Source organism: Typopeltis vanoorti, chromosome 19 (genome assembly GCF_054136105.1).
Source record: "Typopeltis vanoorti isolate ZY-2024b chromosome 19, IOZ_Tvanoo_1.0, whole genome shotgun sequence".
Lineage (NCBI taxonomy): Eukaryota > Metazoa > Arthropoda > Arachnida > Uropygi > Thelyphonidae > Typopeltis > Typopeltis vanoorti.
The window spans coordinates 90,729,705-90,752,579 of record NC_143567.1 but is presented as its reverse complement, the minus strand read 5'-3'; the positions used below and the strand labels follow the sequence as shown (position 1 = coordinate 90,752,579).

At 34.8% G+C, this 22,875-nt stretch overlaps 1 protein-coding gene across 1 annotated transcript in view; it reads right to left on the bottom strand.

Annotated features, from left to right (window-relative positions):
- The window catches only part of LOC150096335 (calcium-activated potassium channel slowpoke-like), a 171,049-nt gene extending 148,490 nt beyond the window's left edge, over positions 1-22,559 (bottom strand). The window contains exon 1 of the mRNA XM_090408803.1: positions 21,996-22,559. Within this exon, the coding sequence (XP_090264929.1) occupies positions 21,996-22,322 (327 nt within the window). The 5' untranslated portion in view covers positions 22,323-22,559. The remainder of the gene's footprint in view (positions 1-21,995) is intronic.
- Positions 22,560-22,875: the final 316 nt, after the last annotated feature.

Here is a 22,875-nt window from a genome sequence, read left to right as displayed (position 1 = left end):
TGAATAGTACTTATTATTTTGTCGTAATGATCAAGATTTACGGGAATATTATCTCCTGTTATCTCTGAAAAGGTTAAACAAGTATAAAAACGATCGCAAACATAATTATGTATTGACGTCTCATTATGATACGAACTGAACCAACTGACTTACAAAACCAGTTTTAGGTTGTTTGTTTTTGTAACATAAAATATGAATTGGCAAAAATTTTGTCTCATTTTTCCAATGAAATGATCTTTGATTTACACTAAAATTAAAATAACTCGATAAATTTTATTAGCGATCTCATTTACCAGAATACACCTCTAAGGTGTATTCCTCTAAGGGTTTTCTCCTACAAAACAAAACGCGGCGAATGAGTGTATTATGCCTAATAGAATTATCCTGGTAACCTAATAATACTATCTAATGTAATGATTTCGTGACAACAGTAGGTTTGTTTGTGCCTGCATGTTACACCGTCAAGAACGAAATAAGCGAATGATAGTCGATCATAGTGAGCTACTCAGCAGAATTTCGATGTGTTCAGCGTTCGCGTAACGATTACGTCACAAATAATGCGGACCACGTTTTCAAGCTAGGGAGGCGTTATAAGATTGAACTGTGGTTCACAACCCATCCCTCCATCCAATTCTCATCAGTTCGAGATGGGACGAGTCCACTTAGAGGTTTTATTCAATTAACGCAGTTGGCTTGTCAATGGTAAGTATTTCATGTCTGTAGATATGTGTGTTCAAGGGCCGGTTGACCTGTTTTGAGTCAGGGGAACCCTCCGCATCCGTACGAGACCGGTTAATTCACATTTAATTAAAAATTCCTAATAAAAGGTTATTCGCGTCATAGGCAGAACTAATTTCCAATAATGTGACATCATTAAATTTAAAAGCTGCTGTACTGTTTGAAGCAATATTTTCAAGAAAGTAAATTAGAGAAATATCAGATATAAGATGAACAAGATATTTACATATTCTTAAATTTATTCAAAGAAGTAATTTTAGTTAGCTGTATGTCTTTTCTTACGTCCCACTTAGGTCTCTCTATTTCTAAACGGTGTCTCTGCTGAAGATGTCTCGGTGAACGCATGAAAACGTATACGTCTGTCCTGAAAGTCAGAGTGGGGTTCACTAACACTCAGATCGCTAAACGATTGAAAAATCGATCACGCGATGCTCACCGTTCTCTTATTGAGAAAAACACAGAACTGGGATGTCGTCTTGTGCTTCCCTTAAAGCAAGAGAGAGAGAGAGAGAGAGAGAGCTATGACGATGACCCAGTCAAATGAGGTGTCCGCTGCGACTGTCAGCTTCTATCTACAAAAGATGCGTTACCATGGTTACAACGAGGATGAGGATGTACTGGATCATCTCCGGAATGATCCGGAGGCAATAACGCAGGCAAAAAACGTGAAGTAATTGACCGTCATTCGGGAAGAAAAACAAGACGATGTAATGAAATTGAGATTGAAAGCATCACCAGAAAACTTAACGACATTTTCAAAAGTCATGAACTGCTTCTGCACGCACAGAAAATGATGTCACCTGGAAATTATTTTTGCAGCTAAACCTTAACTGTATTTTTTATCTATAATAAAAATGAGGTGGGGAAGGGTATAACTAATATTTTATCGGGGGGGAGGGGGGAAGACATATTTCACGATGAAGTAAAATAGTTTTGCACAAAATTATTTGTACAAAATTAATAAGCAAAAAGATTCTTGCATGGCTTTTAAAATCTTTTAATTTACGTCCAACTTCAAAATGGACTTGGAAGTACATTTTTATGGCGTATAATATATCTCAGAATGTTTAAAAACATTTCATTCCAACTCTTTAATTCATACAATAGAGAAATAAAGTAAGAACATCACAATTCTCTTCTTGATTTTTTTGTTTAATGATTGGGAAAGGTTTTCTTTCAGCTCTGCATTTGACTCATCTTTCTCCATGATCCTCCTTTCCCCTGTAAAGTATCTTAAAGGTCACCTTTGATGGCATTTTGTTTCCCCTTCTAAAGGGATTAATTCTCATCTGCCGTTTTTACCTTAAGAGTTTCTTTGCTTGCATCCTTTACGCATTTTAATTAATAATGTACGGTTGTTTATAAATCTCACGATGAACATAGCTTGTTTGGTATTCTGAGAGAATATTCTCCCCCCCCCTTGAAGAAAAGAAAGGATTTTTTGGTACAATATCGCGGCAACACTACTTTTTATAGGTTAAACATTGTTGGTATGGTATAATCCAAAAACACGAAACTTGTTCTTCAGTTAACATTTTGTTTAATCAAAGAGAAGAAAAAAGAAGGATATGCAAAAATTTTTTGAAGAACTCGCAACTTTATTTTTTTTATCATCACAATGATCAAACTATATTTAGTGTAGTCACCAAGTTCGAAACACAAGACTTTTGACCATATAATATTTTATGCAGTTAAAAGCCTTAAGAAATATGTCAAATAGTTCAGGAAATAAATATCTATACCAGTATGGGACTCAGTTCTTCATAGAGCTATTTTTAATATCACTGAGAATTCCCGAACGTTTTTATTCATGATACTCCTTATAACTAGTATCAAAGCTAATTCATTGAAGCAACCCTTGTGTCGTCTACCTCCAGGACGAAAATTTAGAAATTTAAATAACTGCATATTTAGATAACTAAATAATTAAATGACGTATTTTTATTAGTATTTGAGCTTCAAAAGGTAAGGAGTAAGTCATTATAGATAACTATGTATTTTCTGCATGGAACTTTGAGATGAGGGGGAGAATTAAATGGGGATAGAAGTTATTGATATTTGAAAAAGGGACAACGTAGAGAATCTAGCTCACGTTACGACTAGTATGAGAAATCATTCAAATACATATAAAGAAATTAAAAACAGTAATTTTTTTATTTAATTTTATCAGATACAAAAGATGCGTTACTATGGTTACAACGAGGGTGAGGATGTATCATCTCGAATGTAAATGAATAAATAGGTAAAAATGAGAATTATAACCTGTTAAAAAACTAATTCTTTTTATGAAACTTCCGTAAAATTGAACTGTTAATGGCATCTACATCGTCAATTTAATTGATAGCCATTTAATGTGATAGTTTCGCTGCCTGTCCTATAAAACAGTAGTAACATCCCTGTGTGAAGAGAATTGCTTTTTTATCATATGAAAAGAAGTTATGAGAAGCATCGTACCTTTCATTGGATAATGTCAATCAATGTCTTAATAAGATAACCATCTCAGAACGTGGTGCTTACAAATTTCAAATCTAGGATTAGAAATAAGGGTACGGATTTCATACGTCTCTCCACTCTACCCGGATTCGATTTCATCGAATCCACTAGCAACATAACTATATTCTAATGACTGTAATGGTTTTTATTGGATAACTAATATTTTGTATCTGGCTCTTCTAACAGATGGTTATCTGTGTTAGTTTGGTTTTGTGAGTATGTTGACGTGTGACAATACTCAACATACTTATTCATCTGATACTGAGAAAATATTGGTATTTTATTCATCTTTATTTCTGTTTTTCATGGTTAGTCGGGGTCTCATTTTTCAATTTGTTTACTCTGCCTATTGGTTGCGGAGTAGAAAAATTAAAAACACTAAGATTTACGTAAATACACATTTTAGGCATAGGACAGTTTTTATAATATATAATTCCTAAATATATGACTTCAACTTTTTTTTTATTTATAAACTATATTTCCTCTAACGTCTAAATTAATTTTTAAAAAAAAATCAATAAAGACGATAAAACAGCTATATGTTCAAAGGAGAGTCTCCTACCTCCTAACCTCGTACCTTTAATTAGGCCTCACATCATATATTTTGCAATTAGTTCATATTTTTACCACCTGGTGTTACTAGTGCCTCCTAATGCCTTGTATTATTTATTTTACGAAATTCTCGTCGATAATTGGTTTATTATTATCTGACGCATGCGTAATTCAACTGTGCACGATTTTGAAATTCAAGCATATAACCTTCTAGCATCAAGCCTTTTGTATATTATTTCAGTTTTTTTCTTGCATGATGAGATAATATTTTATAGTCTTAGACAAACTTCTGAGACAAAAAAAAAATTAAAAAACTGTACTTTCAAATGTCTGAAGGTAAGTAATAAAACAGTTTAATCTTGAGAACTAGTCTATTAATTTCGATAGGATGGCAGACGAAAATCGTTTTTAAATTTAGATAAATTATTAAATAATCTAATTATTTTCAATAAATAACAATATTATGTATTAAATTTATTAAGATTTTAATTTAAAAATTGAAGAATATTTTTTATTATTTAAAAAAGATGAAATATATTTCCGACACCTTTTCATTTTTTTAATAACTAAATAATTTATAAGGAGAAATTGTAGACAATTTATATATTATGAAGATTTTATATATATATATATAGAAATTATATAAAAATTATGAAGCTGCTATATATAGAAATTATATAAAAATTATGAAGCTGCTATAGCAGCTTCATAATTTCATCCGAATCAAGTATATATCAACTCATAAAAACAGACTTCGATGGAAACACGTCGTTCATATAGCGAACTTAATGGGACTGATTTTTAAATAACCAAGTCGTGAAATCATTTCGAAGCTCGTGAAGAGATGTTGGGAAGGCATCAAGGTGAATAATGAAGTAATATTACATGGGCTACTAGCATAAATTTATCATTATGTACCGTGTCGCCATATTTGTTTGATAAAGCATTCTAAAATGTTCTTTTCCAGATGTCCAAGTCAAGTAACAAGAAGAAATCCTGGAAAAATAAATTAATTTGTTTGGGGATCGTCACCTTACATTTGAGTTCAATGGAGTAACAAGTCTCTAAATTCAAAGTGTGTGGAAGTTCCTCTTATATCCATTATCAATGTTCTGAATGCAAATACAGTAATTACCACACACACCAAAACATCCGACCTGTTTCCTGCTAAATATACTGCATTGGCTGGAAATGGACCGGCAGTGGTAGCTTCCTGGTACGGAGAATTGTTCTAATGGACATCACTCGGTCCTCTCGTTCCCACTGAATATATCTTGATTGTTTCGGAGACCAGGTATTGTTCTACATGGTGACAATGTTGCTCGATGGATCTAGACTCTTCCAACAAGACAACGCCCATTGTTTCAAGGTTCGCATTGTGCAAGCATAGTTCGAAGAGCTATGGTTGCACAATGCGAACCTTGTAACTTGTAATTCTACCAAACATTTTTGTTGGACTACTATGTGGAATACATCATTCGTCAGTGTTCCCCTCTGTCGATTGCGATCTCAAGGCTGCTGTTCTGTCTCTAGTTGGTAAAGAATACCTCAGGACACCTACTGTTCTAGTGGGGTCAATGCCAAAACTTGCCAAGCGATTATGTCGGCCAAAGGAGGCCTAACACGGTACCAGTATGTGAGTGCTCACAATGTTTTGGCTCAAGATTGTAGTTAGTATGTTAAAGATCCCACTTCTCGCTAATACAGTAGGATGTCCGTGGTATGAGCTCCTTAAGGCAAATTAATCAGACAGTTTTTATTCAATTTTTCCTTTCGTTGGAGATATCTGGGTTTCGAATTCTCTTTTAGAAAAGGAGAACATTACATGAGGGTTTTTTCAACGGGAGGCGAGTCAGCCTATCTCATACGGAGCCAAGAGCACGCGCATAATTAACAAGACATAAACACTGACTTAGTAGCCTCAGTTGGGGCCACATTAATATCAGCTGGCCCAACTGCAGTTTCTTAAATCATTTTTTAAATCCAGCGAGATTTCATCAGCAATATTGATAATTCGGTTATCAAAATTAAACTATGTTATTTGTCAAATATTGCTTTATATTGGGAAGCCAATTTTTTCCTATGTGGATTTCATTGTGTATAACAAAATTATTTTGTTCATTAGGCAATTTTGATATTTTGCTAGCTCGTTTTTATGTACAACAATCGTTTATGCTTTGGTATAATTGGGGAAAAGCGGAGTACGCTGCTTGGAAGGAAGTAAACGGAACACCATAGCGTGAGGAACAAACAGCCATGGCGCCACCTTAATAAGATGTAGAACCTCTTTTCGCTGCGATGACTTCAGCAATCCTACAGGAGGTATACTTTCCACAAGCTTATGATAACGATCACTGGGAATTTTGGATCATTTTCCTGTAGGTATGTAATGAAGTCCTGGACTGTTGTGGGGCAAACCCTTGACCTCATCCGATGCTCCAGTTTATCCCGCAGATGTTTAAGGTTGAGATCAGAACTGTGGGGAGACAAATCAAGTGTGGCGACGTTCATGTCCAAAAACCACACAGCTGCAGCAGTAGCCTTATCCCACGGCGCATTGTCTTGCTGAAAGAGACAATAGTCAGTTCTGTAAAAACGCCATGGAGTAAAAAGCATTGCATTGTCCAGAATGTTCAGATACCTCACGGAGTTCAATGGTTGTGGCCCTATAAACAGGGGTCCGAGACCAAGGCTTTCATGTAGCGCTGTACACGCTCTTTGCACCACTGAAGACGACGCTGCATGTTTGTTTCGAGTAATAAATGTGGAGCTTGCATATTGCGGTCCTACTATGGAAACCTATATTGTGAGCCTCAGTTCTGAATTTTTTTTTTATATATATATATGAAGATTCGTGTTCCAGTCGATGCCGGGAACTCCGCATTCAACGTGTCGGCCGAAGAATGGCAGCTTTTATGTATTATCCTTCGTCGTTCACTGCGGGTAGCATTTGCAGTTGACTGCCTGCGCTTTCATTTCAATATGGGATCACTGATATGATTGTTGAACTGGAATGGTCCCATTTGTCAATAATTTGTCGAACAAATAGGCCTGCAAAATGGCATCCTATTACAACACCTCTTTCAAATTCTGTCAGTTCTCTTCTCGGAGTTAGAAGCATCATATTCCTCTAATTTGTACCGGCTACAAACACGACTCATGATATGGACGATGCACCTTGCCCATGGGGGTATCCGTTGACTTCTTCCCAAGCAGTCAAGTTCTCGTTCAACACATTTAATGTAAGTTACCTTCTATCAGCAAATCGTTGACTCTGTAATCAGTTTTGGAGAATTTTATGAAATTTCTATTTCTTCTACATAAATTTCGTTCAGCTAAACCAGTACTTATATTATCGTCCACATTTTTGACATTCCAAAACCTTTCCAAGAAAAATGCCAACTGTCAATCTATTTCTTTCAATATTAATGTTGTTATGAATTATTATTTTTTTTTTTTTTTGGTTTTAATCATCCTTCAACATTTAGACGTGCCCGTTTCTCTTCTTTCAGTTACGCTAAGAGTTGCTTGACCTTTTGACCTCAGTAATATCCTTGAACTTCTTTTAAATATACATACGCCCCCTAATACATTCTTAGAGAAGTATCACCAAACAATTCCAGACAGAGAAAGAGAGAGAGAGAGAGAATGCCGATGAGTCCTAAAATAGCAGCTGTTGTGTCATCAGGTCTGAGCGAATGCTATTGAGACTAATCATTTATACACACACGCATGCTGTACTTTGTTTCTGCAGAATGGTTTACCTGCAACAATACTTAGCGTTGTTCCACTCGAAGAATGCTTGACAGCGGTCATTATACAAAACACTTTGTCTTCCTGTAGCCACTCACTCTGCTGCTGAGGCGTGAAGTGCAACAGAGAATTCTGACTATAGGCCTGAGAGATCTGTAGCCTTAGAAGTTGTAAAACATTCTCTAGAATATCTTTTTAAAAATTTTAATAATTTATTTTCATTTTTCAGGGGGGAAGGACAGCTGTTAACTGCATGTATTTTTCTAGCCAGTTTATCTGTTTTACGATATTAAAAAAAAAAAAACAGTTACTTCCACACGACACCTTCTAACTTACTTTCAGTTGAAGGATCTCCTATATAGGCACTTTTCAGATAAAGTTTCAACGGTATATAAAGCGAAAAAAGATAAACAGTGCCCTTGATTGTTATACACGCTGGTACTTTGAATGGAAGAATCCAAGACAACCATATCTGGATTGGTTAAAAAACGACCTTTTCTGAATCGTTTCGCCTATATCACACCATTTATCATCCGATATAGTATATAGTATAGTAGATCCCCTGTATGCGGAGATCAGCTGGTCAATATCGCATAAAGTGAAATTTAGCATAACAAAATTCGTACATTTCCTCTTTTTTTCACTCTGGCGTGAGACATGAAAAAGAAATATTCCATTGTTTGGTAAAGAATAAAAACATATTCTGACATCATTACAAACACAGGAGATATGATATCTATCTATGTTCGTTTAAGTGCGGGGTATTATCCCACGATAACCACAGGATGAGTACTTAAAATTAGAGAATGTTAAATGTTATTTTATTCTCTCATATTATTACGAATCCACTATTCATAGTCTTTCTAGTGTAGTACGAAGATTTATTAATTATAAAGGTGTATTTTAACTATTCTCAAAAATTCTTAGAATTCTTTTTTTTCTTTAAAAAGTTTAAAAGAATTCTATTATTATATAGTTTACATTAATATTTTATAAAAATATATTATTATTTTTATGTATAAGCAAATAAATATTTATATATCAGCAATTAGAAACTATTTCAAAATTAAATGGAGCCGATAATACCACACTCGTTTGTTCCCCTGCAGGATTAAACTCTCTGTAAGAATTCCACTAAGCTGTGTAAGTTGGGTGTGAACTCATTAGAAAAATATACAACGCTTTCATTTATTAGAATTCCAATTATCAAGTTTTTTTGTCCATTTTAAAGTTTCGGTATTCATGCTAGTCAAAATTTCTTTTTTTTTTTTTTTTTTTTGGTTAATGGATACTTTTGCACTTGGCGCATGTATGAACTTTTTTTATGCCCTCTGTGATAACAATGACGCGAGTTCTTTCTGGTCATAGAGACGTCCTTTCCATACCTCCATGAAATATAATACGCAGAGTGTCATTACAACCTAATTTCTTAGAGGGCGCTGACATCTGGGATAAGATCGAAGTGTAGTATCTGTTCTTGAAAACTAAACAGTTTCGCAATCGTTTTAAGACTGAATGGTGGTACTCGTTTAGCAAGGAAAATATGCCGTTTTACGATTCAGTCAGGCTTTTTGTCTGTTACTGACGTGTAGTGATCCTTTCGACGAGTCACGAAGCATTGAAATCACGGAGATTTTCTCATTTTCCTACAGTCGTATGACAAGGCATTCCAACTCTGCCTCTAGCCTAGCTGAAGTTACACTGACTTGCCATTGCTTTGCATCGGTGAACTAAACGTGTTACATTTTTAGTGCAACAATTAGCGAAACTAGCGACACCACGTGACTAATAATGAAAATAAACAGCCGTGTCTACTTGGGTGATTCAACTCTTATCTTAATCGACTGGCCTTTTATTACAGAGGATAAGGAGGATGGTTTTTCTTAGTTTTTATAGCTGGGAGGGAAGATTGTTTCCATTGTCTTACACAATTAAGCAATCCTGCCAGAAGTCATCTGAGTATTATCCGATACAAAGAAACAAGCAACCTTAAGTCATCTAAACTGGGCTGACGATTGCGCGGGCACCAAAAAAAAAAAAAAAAAAAAAAAATACATCACCTTAACAACCAGAGTCGGTTACCATCACGCGCAGTTCTTGTACACAATAACATCATGCGGCAGTAATGTGCTTGGCGAGAAACAGAACACTCCTCCTTTGTGTTACATCGATTTTGTTATATATATATATAAAATTCGCCACTGACACGCGATTGTTGGCAGTCACGTGAACTACGGCCGTAGCAACGATATACACGGAATGTGGATGGGGGGGGGGGATCTCACATTGCTACGATATTGCTCTCCTTCGAAAAGGAGGAAAAAAGTTGTAGAAATACTTCAGGATGTTGACCTTGAGTTGTCCTGCAGAGGATAAGCCGTTGCTGTAATTCTATTTTTATTGCTATGGAAACAGTTAATAAAAACTCATTTTTTCTACTTATTATATAATCTCTTTTTCATTTTACTTTGTTCAAAAATTAAGTTTAATTTTCAAAAAAAAAAAACTTTTTTATTTTTTTCTAAATTTTATTTTTCGAAGTTTTTATTTTTCCAAGCAATTATTTTTTTATTGTATTTTTTTTGTTTAATTTTTTCCATATTTTTTTCTTTATTGAAAAATACTTTTATTAGTAGACTCCCCTTTGACTATAACAATCCCAACGAAAAATTAATGGAACTCGAACAGATTGCGTCCAGTGTTCTACCCTATTCATTAAATGATTCTCGTTAATAGTGGACCGAATACTTCCATTAGGGAAACCAAATATTTGTTATGTTAAGCAAACTTAGTGAAGGTACACAAAAGGACATCTGCTAAGTAAAGACGAACTTAATATCTTGTCGGTCTTCCGTCAATGAAAATGGAATAAATGTATGACAGTCTTCCTGACGCTTACACACACACACACACACACACACACACACACACACACACATGGATCGTACTTATCAATGAATCAGCCAGAGAACGTTAGGAATAAACAATCATCAGATTAGGGATAAGAACACACTTGCTAATTTAGCAATTCCAATCACTTCTCCAATCAATTAATATCTTTTTTTTTTTTCAGTCCTTCAATTATAATATTTAATGTATTAACCGTATCATCCAAAGCTGTATTCATAAGTCAGTTTTTCGGTTTCGAATCTGGTTAACTTTAGCCTGAAAATACGAAATATAAGAAGTTCTAGAAGTTCTTCTTTAGCTACAGATACACTCCTTTCGGATGCACATAGGATGTTCAGTATCCCATCTGGAGTATAAAGCCTTGATGATCCATCTGCCTTTAAATCTACATATTCGTGGGAAGCAATCTTTTCAGCTTTGACGGAATAAAAAAATGACTTTTTTTCCCTTGCAGTCCACAACTCTTCAGTTACTTGTTGACGTCTTTCTTACTAAAAATCGATGCTGGTATAAAGACTGACGCGCTAACCTGACCGGTATGCATGAAAAAAATATTTTTTTTAAAAAAAGGAGAGAGAATTTGCCTCTTTTGATTCTTGTAGTGGACTTCGATAAGTTGGGAGAAGGTAGGGTTGTTGGATTCTTTTTTTTAAGATGCGTTGTTTGAATTATAAGAAATAAAACAAATAACTTTTATTATCAAAGCTTTTAAAATTACTCTTCAGTATGAAGTATGATTTTATATTAGTCTTTTAACTTAGCCCCTGGTCGGAGATAAGATACGGGGATAGCTTCATTACCTACTAAATTCTTGTGTATTATTTGATATTAGGAGCGACATGAAGCTCTACTTTCAGAAAAATCTAAGTTCTTATATCAGGAAGATTCCGCTTGTATTTACGCTCTAGTGGGTGTCATGTGACCAGCACACTGAGGGAAAAAAATTGACTTTTTTTTATTATTTCTATTGTAATGATGCCGTATTTGATCCGGTTGACACGTGTATTTAATGATATTGTCGTAAAAATAAATCATATTTATAAAAAAAAATTAATTATAATTCCCTAGTCCAATAGCTATGTCTGTAGGTAAGTGTACATGGAACCGATTTACTGATTTTGAGGTAAAAAAAAAAAAAAAACAAGATAAAAAAAAAACTCGATCTCCGTATTAGAATATCTCAGTCCTAATCAAGATTCTTCGCGTCATAGACAGGAATCGACCTGAACTACAGAGGTTTATGAAGTTCAAATCCTTCCAAGTAGTTTGGTTTAAATGGTTAGAATTATGAACTAAGCAATCAAGGCTATGAACGTGACTATAAAGTGAGGTGTGTTCTATGGCAGGTTTGCATGTTATGTATTACGAAACACGATTGAAAAGCTACCATAGTTGCTCATTCATATTTCTTAGATTGAATTGAAAGTTCAGTTTTATAACTTTTTTTCCTTCTTTCTTTGAAATCTGAAACGTCTACCTCAACGATTAACCTTTTATATTCATCGGAATGCTTGAAGAGTCAATCTCTTTTCTTTGTCTACATTTCATATTAACGTAAATAGTATTCTAATTATTCTTATATATTATTATAGCTCATTTGGTGATTTGCAAAAGTAATCTTTTTAACTAATTATATGCTTCCTTTCTTACATAAACATAAACGCATGAAACCGTCTTCGAATTATAGCCTAATAACACAAGAAATTCCCCTCTTAATGTTACCTCTGCAAACTGGATGTCTGTGCTAGGATATGATAAACGTAGTCGCACAGAACTGGCGAAAACGAAGGTAAGTTAAAACCCTGTCATTGTATTCCGGTCATCAAAGCCTGAACTTCAGTAGTTTAGAATTTAAATGCCACAATAGTAACCCGATCGCTTAATGGACAGATAAATGAATGTATCCAATTCGCTGTCAGCCTTTCAATGTACATTAAGAATATTTGCTTGGCCTTTGTAGTTGCTAGCCTAGATGCATCCCAGTTTTACAAAATGATTGCAAGAAAGATGAGATGAAGATTAAGTCTTTGATCAGACTATGCTTTTAAAGAAGAGCTAAGAGTTGTTTGTGATTTATGGAAGTAGATGAAAGCATGGATGGGATAACAAACTTTGTTGTAGTACTGGAAGGAAGCTGTAGTTACGTCCTCCTTCCCCTTGACCACATGCTTGTTTAGGAATGTTGGGATCTCAAACATTGTAGAGCAGAAATAGATAGTTCTCTTAAGAAGAACGATCTATTTACTCTTCCAGCAGTTAAGTTAACCAAATCTCCAACATATCGAAATAGTTAATTCAGGTGAGCTGGGTTTTTTTAGTGGACAGATGCGATTCATCTACACTAAGATCTTGATCTTTTCTTGCATTGGCCTGAGAGAGAAAGCGAGATGGCAATATTTTACTCTAGAAAAACATACAAATTGTAAACACACGCATTTAATACACAGAAGACTTTGACTCATTTGTACAACGAGTGACCTTAGCCTCAGGGCTTTTACCAACACCAACTGGTAAAAGCCTGAGTACAGTGCGAGTATAGACGGGTGTGAGCGGCTACCATCTAGAATCAGTTTGTTTTTGTGCTAATATATTTTACGTTTTTTTTTTATTTCCTTCGTGCAAATGAGTGATATTGTAAGAAAACGTTTTACGATCTTTTGAGTGAATCAGCGAATAATAAGAACGATAACAACTTTTTTTGACTAAGTGAGAGATACAATTCTCTGTTGAATGTAGTGAAAGAAGCTTAAAATACAGTAAAACATTGTTGGCGACATGGATGGAAACAAACAACATAACAAAAGTGGTCGGAAGGACAGGGTTAGGTTAAGTTAGGTTAGGATTTATTCTGGATTATTTAAAAAATATTTCTTGTTTTTTCTAGAATTTTCTAGATTAGTCTGTAGTTACTGTTAAAAACAATGATGTGAACGCACGTTGGAAAGGGTGGTATAGAATCTCTGGAACTTTGGACAAGAAAGTATTTACGATCTACTTAGACTGATGTTGTAATGGCTGACACCGAAAAAATAAATGCAACGAATTCCAAATGCTTTATTGTCATCAACGAAGGATCACAGCTATTAATGAAGCTACAGATGAGTGCTCATGTTAACCATTTTATAAAATTTCTGTGACGTCATTGTTGGTTTTGTAATTCATCTTTAGCTTAATCGTACAATTGATGTATTCGAGTAAAATGTACAAAGCCATTATCAGTCTCCCATCTTGGCCAAGTATGTAGTTAAGTTTTATTATTAGAAAAATATAAATCTACTCTATAACAACCCACCTAATATTGTACAAATCTTACCCAATGAAGAGTGAAAGTCAAAACAAAGGCAGGAATGCTCGTATAATCCGAGACGAATCTTGTCAGCTGACTTCCTGCCAACGTTGGCTGTCAGCCTATGCTATCACAGCATCATTGTCTTCTTATGCGTGGCGCCAATAATTTGTTTTGGATCTATTGGGCAATGTGACAGCTTGGAATAGAATGCATCGCGAATGTCCAGTACAACGAAACGCTCTTCACACAACAACATCACCGGTAAGTGTTGCTAAGTTGTGCTTATATTGAAAATAATCATAATAATAATTAGTTCTTTTTAAATCAGGGTTGTAATAGATCTGGGATTGAACCGTTTTTTTCATGGAATAGTTCAGTGAAAAGAACTATTCAATAAATAGCTACAATAAACAGAGATTATTAAAAACGTATAAGCTCTACCACTACCATTGTTTGTATGAACAAAAGGATTTTTTAAGTTCAATGTGAAAGAATGATATTTAATTCAATTTAAATAAAATAAAATAACAAATAATAATAATAATAATAATGTTTTGTAATATTAAATACAAGATCGCATTATTAATTTGATAGATTATTTCTTTGTTTAAAATTATAGGAGTTTGTCTTAAGAAAAAAACTAATCTTATTTCAGATGGGGAAAAAAAAAAACTAAGTGATGACAGAATCTTCTTAAATAAAGCGCGTACTCTTGCAATTACTGAGTGTTATTTATAGACTGTATCCCCCGTTGCATGTCTGGATAGAAATTTGCATACATGTTCAGTTTAATCCAGTTTTACGTACGGCCTTTCGATATCTGGTATTCCCCCACGTTTCTCTTCTCCTTAACTCTTTTTTTTGTTTTGTTTTTATCTTTATTAATATCTTTCCGTATCTGTTCGCATCTTGTCTTTCTTTTTCCTCATCCTATTCGGCCGATTGGCAGGGTCACCGTCTCTATGGCTAAGCTCTTCAAGAAGCTGAGAACTTGGCAAGCGCTTGCGATTCTTTATTTACTGTTAGCCCGAAAGGAAGGCAGAAGATGGCACACGAGAAAATGATGATTCACTGCTGTACAGAACAACGAGATCCTGTTGGCTACAATTGGCCTACGAAGAAGAGAGGGGCGAACATCGCGGAGACAGTTAAGCAAAGCTAAAAGATTAATAATTTTTTTTTAAAAAAATGTAAATTTGATTGTTGTGGTAGAGTATTACAAAAAGCCATTTTTAAAACCAGTAACCGAATGGCAATCTCTAATAATTAATCTGCATTTTATTTATTTATTTTTTTACTTTTCTATTTTATTATGTAAAGGTAAGAAGGCTCGTAAAACCATTATGCTAATCTTTCATTATGTGAGATTTTCCCGCTTCGTATAGTTAGGTTTACATCCATCACATTGTTGTGCTAGTTTATCTTCAACACGTGATAGCTTCATTGTTAAAAAGAAGCATCATATAGCAACCACTGAATCAAATAATATCAGAAGCATCAAGTAAATTGTAATATTTATAATAATTTGTAATAATTCCAATATACTAATACTTCATGAAGAAGACAATTTTCGACGCTCAAACATTACATCACATTCGCGTTAATAGCCTGGGTGTGCTTTCAAAATACGTACACCTTCGAGTCTTTGAAAAGATGTACAGATGACGCAGCGAGTCAAATGTTTAGCGTTCTAGTAGTTTTAAACCGCTCAGAAAGCGAAGCAGGGTGAGCTCTGAGACAATAGCACCTACAGGCTGTGATTGGTTATTATGTCAACCAATCCAATCGAACGCTGTCATTTGTCATGAGTCGCTGTTTTTTGTTTTCTGAGTTTCGTCTGTTTTGTGTGCGTGGAATGTGAACTGACGTATTCGTTTTTATATATAATTATATAAGTTACCTTCTATCCTATTCTATCCCATCCGTCCTAGGATGGGTTGAGTCCCCCTGCTAATGAGGGGGTTACTGGCCTATTAATGCAGCCCGTTCGCCACTCCTGCTGCATCCCCTAATATCCGTGATTGTAATCCGTGTGGGTGTTCACTGGCCAGTTTGCCTGTGCGGGATGAAAAATCCCAGATAAACTCGTGGAAAAAACCCTGCTGTCCACGCCCAAGACCAGCTAACTTAGCTATGGCTGAGAAAGATCCTTCAGCTCCTCACGTCGTCGATAGGAATCGAACCTAGGACACTCCTTCCCCAGGCATATGGTTGCGCATAGCCACTAGGCTTAGGCTACCCGCGCGGACTAAGTTACCTTATATATATAAAACTTACCTTATATATAATACATTATATAAGGTAAGTTTTTATATATAATATAGACAAATTTTTAATACATAATTTTCGATAAATTTATAATTTTCTGCCCATATTTACAATGGGAAACAGTATTGTAGTCGAAAGAGGTAAGCCTCGTCCTCCTCTTCCAAATTTTACACCTTTCAGCAATTCAAAGATACCAACCAAATTTAGCATTCTCCTTCATTATTGTTTTCTAATATACAATGTCTTAAAACAAACACTTTGTTCCCCCACTCTACACAGAATTGGTTATCATTGGTTATCATGGTTATATATATATATATATATATATATATATATATATATATATATAACCATGATAACCAATGATAACCAAGAAAGAACTAGAGCAGAATACATAAGACGATTAAGAAAACTCCTTAAGTCAATGCTTAATGCTGAAAATTTGATAAAAGCAATTAATACCTGGGCTACCTGTTCTGAGATATTCAGCAGGCATTGTTGAATGGACCCAGCTAGAGATGGAAGATTTAGATCGAAAAACTCGAAAATTAATGACAATGCACCATGACCTCAATCCTCGCAGTGACATTGATAGGCTATATCTATCACGCAAAAAAGGAGGTAGAGGATTATTACAAGTGAAGCAAGTTATTGAAGAAGAAAAAACGAAATTTAAATGATTATCTGCAGCAAACAACGGAAAAATCTCTAATCGAGGTAAGGAAAGAGGGTTTATTTAAACCCATGGAGATAAAATTGGAATACAAAACCAACCAAGTAAAAGTGAGAACTGAAAGATGGAAAAATAAGGCATTGCATGGGAAAATATCTTCATAGCATAGAGGACAACGCTGACAGCAACTTGACCTGGCAGTGGTTGAGAAATGGAGCACTAAAGAAAGAAACAGAATCGGTAATTTTTGCAACACAAAAACAGGCCATTAAAACCAACGTTATGGAGGCAAAAATACAAAAAATTCAAGAGACAGTAAATGTAGATTGTGCAAAGAAACGGTAGACCACATTATAAGTGGATGCAGCAAAATCACACAAATTGAGTACCGTAAAAGGCATGATGACGTAGCTAAGATAATCCACTGGCATTTATGTAAAAAGTATGGGTTTGAAGTATCTAAAGACTATTGGAAGCATAAAATTCACCAGAAAGTGGTTGAGAATGAAAAAGCTAAAATACCCTGGGATTTCAAAATCCAGACTGACAAAAGCTTGGAATGTAATACACCCGATATTTCAGTGGTTGAAAAGAGTGAAAACAAGGGATGTTACGTTTATCGAAATATCATTACCAGGAGATAGTCGGATTGACAACAAAGAAAATGAAAAAATTACAAAATATCGCGATTTGCAAATCGAAGTTGCACGAATCTGGCAAAAGAAAACGAAAGTTGTTCCCATAATAATAGGTGCTTTAGGCGCCATCCCTAAAACATTGAAAAAACATCTAGAAGCACTCGAGTTAGATGGATTAAAAATTGGGCAGCTGCAAAAGGCCGCTTTTGCAGCTGCCTAATTTTTTTGTTCGGCACAGCTTTCATTTTCAGAAAGTATTTCCACAACTCATAGGCCTTTGGGTAGGGCTCGAATTAGTGGAATATAACCAGCCTTTTCTTAAGACTGAGGAAGCAAATCAAGCTTTGATGAATATTATATATATATATATGTAAATTAGTTTTTTTACCTTGGGTAATGTATATTAGGGTTACAAAGTAATTTTATATATATATATATATATATATACAGTATTAGAGTTATTGTTCATCGCTTTTCCTAACTTTTTTGACGTAATATAGTTTATGTCGCTAATATATAAATATTGAATAGAAGTGACTCGAGAGCAGAGTCCTTTGACAGCACATTTGTCATCATCATTCCTTTGTTTCTCTAGATATAATTTTAATGTCTGTCAGACGGCTAACCTCTTATCGGTATCGCCAATTTATTATCCACTCCTGACCACCCTAATCTATAGAATAGCATACAATGCCGTATTCTGTCAGAATCCAGTTCGGTTATATTGTCACTTTATCTCCCTACTAATACAGTCATAGTTTCTCTCATATTTTAAATCATGGGGTTTGATTTTGATTGATTAAAAGACGATGTGTCCATGTTCCACTAGAGGGCACTCCTGCTTTCAACTCTTAGAAAGTCCAATCAAAAAAAGAAGTTTTTTTTTTTTTTTTTTTTTTTGAAATGCCAAATCACTTTTCTAACAGATACAATAGATTGCAATTCTTAGATTGCTCCAATTCGAAAGGGTTCGTTCGTCTGATGGCGAAGTTTTAAGTTTTTGTTTGTGTTAAAAAATGCACTGAATACTGATTGATTTTTTTTCTCTCTTAGAACCTTGCATTTCAGGTCAGATAATTTAATGAAAGAAAGTCACCACGGGAATATCTAATAGTGTCTTCAACGATATATTTGAATTAGACAGGCGACATAATGTACTTTTCAGGATAAAATTTATTTTATTTTTAACTTATCAACTATGAAATCTGAGTTGTTCTGTTGAGATAATTGTCGGTGTTTTCTAGCATTGTTAGTAAGTGTAATATCAATTAAATGGAGAATCGAAATAAACAAAATTTTCGTTTTTTGTTTATTTCGCAATCATACTTCGTATTATTGTTAAAAATGTGTCATTTTCGAATTATTTATAAATACTTTGAAAACAGTATTTTCAAATGAATAAATCAACAGCATGTAAACAGGTTTTTCTATTTTACTTATTATATTCATATATGAGCTGTCATATAATTCATGTTTAATTTAATGGTTCGTCTAAAGAACGCCTTTGTCTATTTGCATATCTGAATGTTTCGTTGCGATGCCTGCAGATGGATCAATGTGGAATTTTATTTTTTTTTTAATATATTTTAAAATTGTAACATCAACCGGATTATTTGTCTTTTATTAAGTACTAAATACTTTTCTTTGTGCATGCATTTAGCGTATTTATCTCCTAAGTTGAACCTAAATGGGGAAGTGTACGACTCCAGATAGTTCAACGCATTTGATTTTACAGGATAGACTTTTATTTAATTATTTCTTTCCACACGGAACAGCGGACGATAATAGAAATGAACATCATTGGGAAATCACGTCGTAATCTTCTTTATCAAAGCAATAGATAAGTTTCTTTTCCATTAAATTTCACTAAGAATTTTTAACTCGGAAGTCGGCAAATGAATTCAACTTATCTGAGTTACACAAACAAAAATAACGCGACGTAAATTAGCCGTTTGATTGTTAAGTCAAATTGCTCTTTGATGGCATAAATGTCTTGTTTTCTCCATTTAATGTACCCGGGGGAACATCAAACGAAGGGGAAGTATTTGCCAGCTTCACTACAATGTGAAAAACTGCCTTTTAAATGAAATCCCTTTATAAGTTTCACTTTATTCATTAGTTTATATTGCAATCGAGAGGAACACGTGACATTTTCCCTTTGGTTGGAAAAAAAAAAGTTCGAATCCTGTCAAGGACGCGAGGAACTTTTACGACGACTTTTCAACTGAAAGTGTTTAACCGATCTCGTATGGAAGTAGCAGTTTTCCTGTCTAAAAGCAGGGGAGATTAAAACAAACGAAACAACCGTAGAGCAACACGTAATTAACAATCACGATACAGTAAATGCGTGGTCGCTCGACAATAATTTCAACTCATTAGTTTAAATTGTATGTGAACAAATAATACAGTTAGGTCGCTTTATGACTGATTGTTTCATTTTTTGGATTCGAATCCCACTGTGGCATGGATGTTCTGTGAATAATATCTTTATGTGGTCGATGATTTTCATCTCCTGGTGTGATACTACCAAGTTGCTTATCGGAGACCTGAAGTCGCTTGAAAAAGTTCTACGGTTGCTCTTAGAACAAGAAACTAGATTATTATTATTATTATTATTATTATTATTATTATTATTATTATTATTATTATTATTATTATTATTATTCCTCCATTTGCATTTATCTTTATTGTTTTTGGATAATGATATTAGATGTTGGCTAAATGAAAAAAAAATAATGAACAATATACCTTCTATTTTACAAACAATTAATGGCAACAATGATCCGATCTTAAATAATGTCATTGTTAAGATTTGGTCTTTTTTTACAAAAATAACACGTGATCGTTCTGTAAACAAATAAGCGACCTCTATCTAAAGTTGTTATAGCAACCGGTGTTCAAAACAAAAACTGATAATGGGTAGGTATTTAGCTCAATTATTTAGATATAAAAAACCATTGCATGGCAGCCTATAATTTTATCTGCTTTGTTCCGTGCAGTTTACAACTAACACCCTGTTGATCGCATTTAATATGCCATTATAGCTGTGAAAATAAATCCACCTGCAAAAGCCTGATCATATATTTCTATATTGTTGACTTTAAACAGTCAAGTATTGTTGAAATACACTTAATTGAATAACAATTACTCACTTTAATTGTTGTTGAGTCTAGAATGTGAATGTCTATTTCATAATAGAACACTTATCGGTTCTGAACAATGACTCTACATCGTTAGCATGACAATTATGATTGACATTTCTAACTCTTGCCATTTCCGGGAGTGATTAGAATCGCTCTAATAATCAAATCCACGAACAGTAGCGACACCTAGTGATGGTATTGAATTTATCTTAAGTTCGGTAATGGTAAATGACATTTTTATTTGTCTTGTATCACTGATTCGGTACTTTTCCACTGATTGAATCTAATCGAAGTAGACAGCCCTGCACAGTTACCATTTACACCGCATTCCTGCACCGAATCAATGCAATTTCGATATCAAGTTACAAAAAAAATAGCCTTTTAAAAGGTCTTGTGTGTCATTAAATGACTCGATCCGCCATTTTCTGCATTCAATAAAGTACCCTTTTCTGCGTGTAGTGCGGCCACGAGATTTGCTATTACTTGAAGACGCCAACAGTATTTATGGAAACTTGCCACGTTATTTTAACACATGGGCCGCCTGAACTGAACAGGGAGACAACGCAGCGCAATCCCTGCCGTCTACACAGGCGTACGGAAAGGGGTACATCCGGCATACAGCATCTCACTTTGATTTGGCTAAGAAAGCAGCGTAACTTTAAAAAATCATTTGCAAATTCCAAATGTTTAATATTTAAAGTAATTCTTATGGACGCGTTGAAGTTATTGAGAACACGTTAAAATCAAAAATTAGTGAAATAAATGATTAAAAAATAAGAAATAAAAATAGTAATTTATTTCATTAATTATTATTATTATTATCATCATCGATTCAGGTCTAAATGGGATTTATTTGAATGGAGTATTCTGTTGGTTACTGTTACACGTTGTTGTACAGAATTTATTCTCAATTTTCTCTTTATTCTAGTGAATAAAGAATAAACGGTAATTTCTCCTTAACATTACCTCCTAACCGGTTAAAACTCTAGCACGAACAGTGCCTGTGGCCAATAAAAATCCAGCCATCGACCCAGAAGAATATTCTCAAAGAGATAACATATTATCTCTCCAAATGGTACAGTGTAAACATCCCAAGCAGTAACTGGCAGTAACCGACTCCGTATATTCGTTTTGACAGCTCATCTAAATGCACATCCCAACCCACAGTTAAAACACTCCATGAGCTTTTTTTACAGTACGATATATAGTTAAGGATAATCGAGGTGAATTGTTGCTAACCGTAAAATCAAAGATGATAGCAAAACATGAGTGATTAATATGTAGTATAGGGAAAATCTTCTGTTTATGATACATCAACCCTGAAAAATACCTTTCTGTATTACATATGTGTAAGGCGGGAAAATGGCTTCGTATTGAACATCAAAGAAATTAAGCCTAATAGAAAAGAACTCAATGATGTAATGATGTCACTATAATAATAATAATGCGGTTTTTTTCTTAATATCTACTTATCGTTTAGAGGAGACACTTGGGGTATTAGATGTGTTATTAGATGGAAGAAAAGAGGTAGTACTTACTAGAATTCTACCTGTTGTTGTCTGTCCTGATATGAGTTCTCCTGCCCAATCTTTGGCTTCTGTCATAAACCCAATTTCGGCAACCTCTTTCGCTTTTTGTTCCTTTCCACTCTTGGGCTTGTTCCCTTGTCCGTAAGTGGTGGACGACTGACTCTTTCGACAACATAAAAAGGCAAAAAGTCTCCACACTAAGATGATAAAGAATCCTGCCACAAAGGTGAAGATACTGGAGAGGAGGAAGCACCACCATTTGCGTTCCAGTAGACAATGTTCGTGAGGATCCAAAGTGGTCACAGAGATGGTGGTGAAATCCTCCTCGTCTGACATGTTTTGGAAACTTGTCTGCCTGCCTAGCAACCTATCCTAACGTAGCTATGCACACATAACATCGCGAATAAAAACACATAAGGCAACGACGTGAGTGAGTTCTCTGGAATAGGCGATCGAAGGCCTTGCTTCTCTCACTAGCATACTACTGTTAGGTCCTACGTTAAGGGACGGTTTCGAACTGCTAGAATTGGGCATCTTTTCTTCGGATCTATGCCATCTGTTGCTAGAGAACAACGCGAGCTATCCAACCCCACCAACTAGCATCGTCTGAACGATTCTCTGGCACGCTGTCTAGTGTCCTAACTGTAACGGAGCCGAGCATGCGCACTTCGAAGCGACTCCGTCTAGAAACAAACTTAGTAAGAGCTGCTCTGGGTAACGTTTAATGGTAAAGCCGCGAACCACTTCATAGAGCACTGACGGTGGGGGAAAAAAAAATAAAATAAAATTGAATCTTTCTTAGTAGAACTGTGGTGGGGGGGGATTATAGTTGTGTTTAGCTCATTGATGAAAAACAAAATTGGCAATGCGTAGATAGAGATACTTAGAT